This window comes from Hylaeus anthracinus, unplaced genomic scaffold (genome assembly GCF_026225885.1).
Source record: "Hylaeus anthracinus isolate JK02 unplaced genomic scaffold, UHH_iyHylAnth1.0_haploid 11978, whole genome shotgun sequence".
Taxonomy (NCBI): Eukaryota; Metazoa; Arthropoda; class Insecta; order Hymenoptera; family Colletidae; genus Hylaeus; species Hylaeus anthracinus.
The window spans coordinates 2,085,462-2,089,542 of NW_026534326.1; the positions used below are offsets into that span (position 1 = coordinate 2,085,462).

A 4,081-nucleotide genomic window follows, 5' to 3' on the forward strand; every position below is an offset into this window, starting at 1 on the left:
GACAACATTTTCGCTAAGGAAAAAGTTGTTTCAAATCACCTCCCGAACCACCTCTTTCAAGCTGTTACATTTTTCGGACACCCTGTATACTGTAAACCATTTAAACTTGGGCCGCTATCGTTAGGGTATCTAAGAGGTGTCTGTTATGTAACGGATGACACCACTTGTTTGCTTCCGATAAGCTCACACGAGGCACCCGGAGGAATCCGAATTGATTTGCATTTATCTTCTTCCTTGTCATCACTCCTGAAACTTTAATTGATAAACGAGTATACAGGGTGTCCCAAAAATATTGTAACACCTTGAAAGGGATTCTCTCTTCGTTGAGGAGATATTAACGGAGATCGTCGACCAATCAGAGCGCGCGGATACCGGTGGAGCGGCCGCGGTAGCGAAGGCTACGAGCTAAGCGGCCGCGCTTGTACGCGAACAAGTGACTCAACGTGCATCGAAGGCCATTGATGCGGCCGCTCCTACGGTATCCGCGCGCTCTGATTGGTCGGGGAGCGCGGCCTCCTCGCGCTCTGATTGGTCAGTGTTTTCCGTTAATATCTCCTCAACGAAGCCTCGGACAATATTTTCGCTAAGGAAAAAGTTGTTTCAAATCACCTCCCCAACCACCCCTTTCAAGGTGTTACAACATTTTTGGGACACCCTGTATTCGTATATTCGTACCCTTCGTGTGGATTGTCTCTGAATCGGATCACAGGTTTCACGTTTTCAAAAAAAAGTTTCGTGTGACGTTTATCGACTGTGCAATAAGAATTCGCGTAAGAACCGATTCGTAATGCAGCTGCGTAGATTTATTTTAATATGAAACTTTAGGGGAAGAAATAATTGACAAATGTTCCTGCATATTTTTACAGTAGAATTTGCGTAAATTAAAATTTATTATTTGTAATTAGAATTCTCTTTTTTTTTCTTTTTTGTATTATTTGTAATTTATTCACAAATTATTATTTGTGATGTTAACCTCTTATTTCTTATTAATTTATATTTTAAATTGGTTGCTGCACGAATACTTCTTACACTGACTGTGTATAAGATTTTTACCCTGTACGTTAAAGGTGCGTTCTCGCGAGGAGCATGTCTATCGTTTAGCGAAGCGTGGATGTTCGAACGTAACAGAGGAATCGTGGGAAGACAGTAGGAAAGACGACGGAGTTATTGTTAATTTTACGACGATAGGGTTTTTGTCTTCTAACTCGTCCCAGAATATTATTTTCCCGATTTCTTAAGAAACGATGATACATAACATAATAAATAAATGCTTTTGTTAACGATAAATTATACGATACTAGTATTTAAGATGGATACAGTCATTAGTGCACCATTGTGAAAGAAGATGAGCAAAACAAAAAGTATCGTTAGTTCACAATCACTTGTTTGACGGATTTGAAAAAAATACCACCTTATTGGGGATGAAAAGACGAAACTTTTTTGTATTTAGCATTTATTCATACGACGTTTAGTTTCTGAGATAAAAATTAGAAACTTAAAAGATCTTTTTTGCACCGAATTCCATTACATTTGCAATAGTTAAAATGAAAATATCGTTAGTTAACAATAATTTATTTGATGAATATGGAAAAAATATCATCTTATTGAGAATGACAAAACAAAACTTTTTTGTATTTACAGTTTGCTCATACGACTTTTAGTTTCTGAGATAAAAATTGAAAACTTAAAAGACCTTTTTCCCTGAAATTCAATTTTCGCCATGAATTTTTAACTTTTCAATTTTTATTTTCGAAACTAAACGCCCTATGAATTAACTGTAAATAGAAAAAAGTTTCGTTTCACCAGCCCCTATAAGCTGATATTTTTTGAAAATTGATTTAACGAACGTAACATTTCTCTAAGCCCATTTCTCTAGGGCTTATATACGCATTTCGCAGTCAAAGGGTTAGTAATGAATATTATTGAGGCAATAAAATAAATTCCTACTTGAATTATGAAAATAACGCGCGGACAACGAAAGAGAGAGCGGTTCATAAGGAAGAACTACGGGTGTCGATGACGTTTTTCTTGTAAAACGCACACATTTGAAACCGTGCAAGTGAATGCCCTTTATTTATGGTTTTCCTCAGACTGGAAACCTTTCACGAACAGTGAAAGTCAACTTTGGCGTGAAGGAACGTTCGATTGCGTCGTAACGAGTAAAGAAGTGCACTGTGAGAAGCAATTAGAGTGTGTCGTGGAGCGTTAACTGTTGTATATCATGTGTGTCATGCGAACGAAGGTCTCTATTTAGAGCTATGTCATGCTTAGCAATCTAGATAGCGTGTGACGCTATCTTGTGAAACTTTTTCTTTGTATCAGAAATGTTTGTAATCTATGATTCTTGGTTATTGAGAAATGTGTCAACACAATTTTTACTGTATCATCGCTGCATGGAAACTCGTATTTAGAGAAAAAGGTGGAATAATTTTGATATATTCAGCACTTTTATACGCTTTTATAGCGTAGAAATATAAAGGAAAAATAAGTCAGGCAGAGGAGACTCGAACTCACGACCCTCGGACCCACAGCCCACCGCTTTACCTACTAGACCAATCCCGTAGTTAACGTTTCGTGTTCTCGTTTCATTTCATATTGTCAAGTATGGGGTGCGATACTACAATGTACATATATGTATACATATGTACATATATCTAGTCACGATTCCTTATCGTCGCTCGACTTGTCTGATAAAAGTACACTGTGAAATTGATGGAGTAATAGAGATTCCTAAAAAGATAGGCGTCTTGAAAAATTATTTGTGAAGAAACTACCCTTGTAAATTCTTCTCTAATATTTCTTATACTACATAAAACACCTAAACAGACTTTCAGAGGGCCATTTTACAAATTCTTAACCCTTTGCTGAATTTCTCAAAAGTTTTTTAAATCTGTGCGTCCGTTAGTCTTATATCATCTTATGGAGTTGTCTGTAAAAAGTTCCAAAAGAAATGAAGCTTGTGGGAATGGTCAGTGGAGCAGTGCGTAGCATAGCCGACTACCACGCTGAGAACCAGGGTTCGAATCCCAGCCGTTCCACCCCGATTTTTCCATATTAGGTTATATACTTTATAACATATATAAGGTGGTATAGAAAAGCCTATATATTACATAAAATATAAGCAATGGAAAAATTAAAAAAAGACACCATTAAAAAAAAATTAAATTGGAAACGAAACAAACACATAGTGGGTGAAACATTGGGGGACTACAGTTTCCACATTAACCTTAAAATAAAACATAAAAAAAGCTTGCCACCTAACAATTAAAAACGAATTCCATAGAAATAGACTTGGAAAGCCCATAATAGGTTTTCAAAGCGTTTAATTAAAAGAATAGCACGAAAAAATCGACCGGACTTACAAAGTCCCCCGCCAGGGAACAAAGGGGGTTAAAGAGGTTAGGTGACTTGAGAAGTATTTCTTCATAAAGAAACTATGTATGAATTCTTTTCTCTTAGATGAAATCACTATAAATAATCGCAGGATGTATACCATATAAACTTAGATATTCTCAGGAGCCCGTTTATATAAACGAGTGGAAGGATTTTCTAAATTGGAAATCTTCTCGTCTCTCTCTTTCGTCGACCACAGCGCACAAAATAGAAATTACACAAAGATGCGCATTGTTATGTACAAGGTATCCTCGTTGAATTACGCGAATTAAAAATTACGAACGGTTAGAGTTTTAACGTTGCTCGTTGGAGCGGTTACGAAATTAGATAATGTATGAGATTCTTGGCGAGCGTAGGGTCCACAATTGACACTCGTTATCTGATTCGAAATTATATGAGAAGGAAGCAATAGTTTCGTCGTTATCGAGGCTCGACGATTGAATCGTCTTTGCAACGATAATGCCAAGTATTCCTGAGTTACACAACGTTTACTGTCAATCACTGCGCCGTTAAAGTCAAGTATCACCGTAACATGCTGCAACAAAATCCTCCCGTTTCATCCCAGTGAACGTTCAGGCGGTTCCAAAAGAATTGAATTTTATGTTGTCATCTATATTAGAAATTTGAGATTTAGTGACCGAAGGATATGAGGTAAGAGTATCCATTGTTAATTAATTGAGAAATTTGA

General features: G+C 36.8%; 1 protein-coding gene across 2 annotated transcripts in view; it reads left to right on the forward strand.

Annotated features, from left to right (window-relative positions):
* Positions 1-4,081, forward strand: part of LOC128897052 (uncharacterized) — a 15,269-nt gene that overhangs the window by 309 nt on the left and 10,879 nt on the right. Inside the window, exon 1 of one of the 2 annotated variants that reach the window (XM_054160704.1) lies at positions 4,025-4,044. The exons of the other annotated variant lie outside the window; for it this stretch is intronic. Coding sequence (XP_054016679.1) covers positions 4,040-4,044 — 5 coding nt within the window. The 5' untranslated portion in view covers positions 4,025-4,039. Of the gene's footprint in view, positions 1-4,024; positions 4,045-4,081 lie in introns of those variants that run through there. 2 annotated transcript variants of the gene reach the window in all.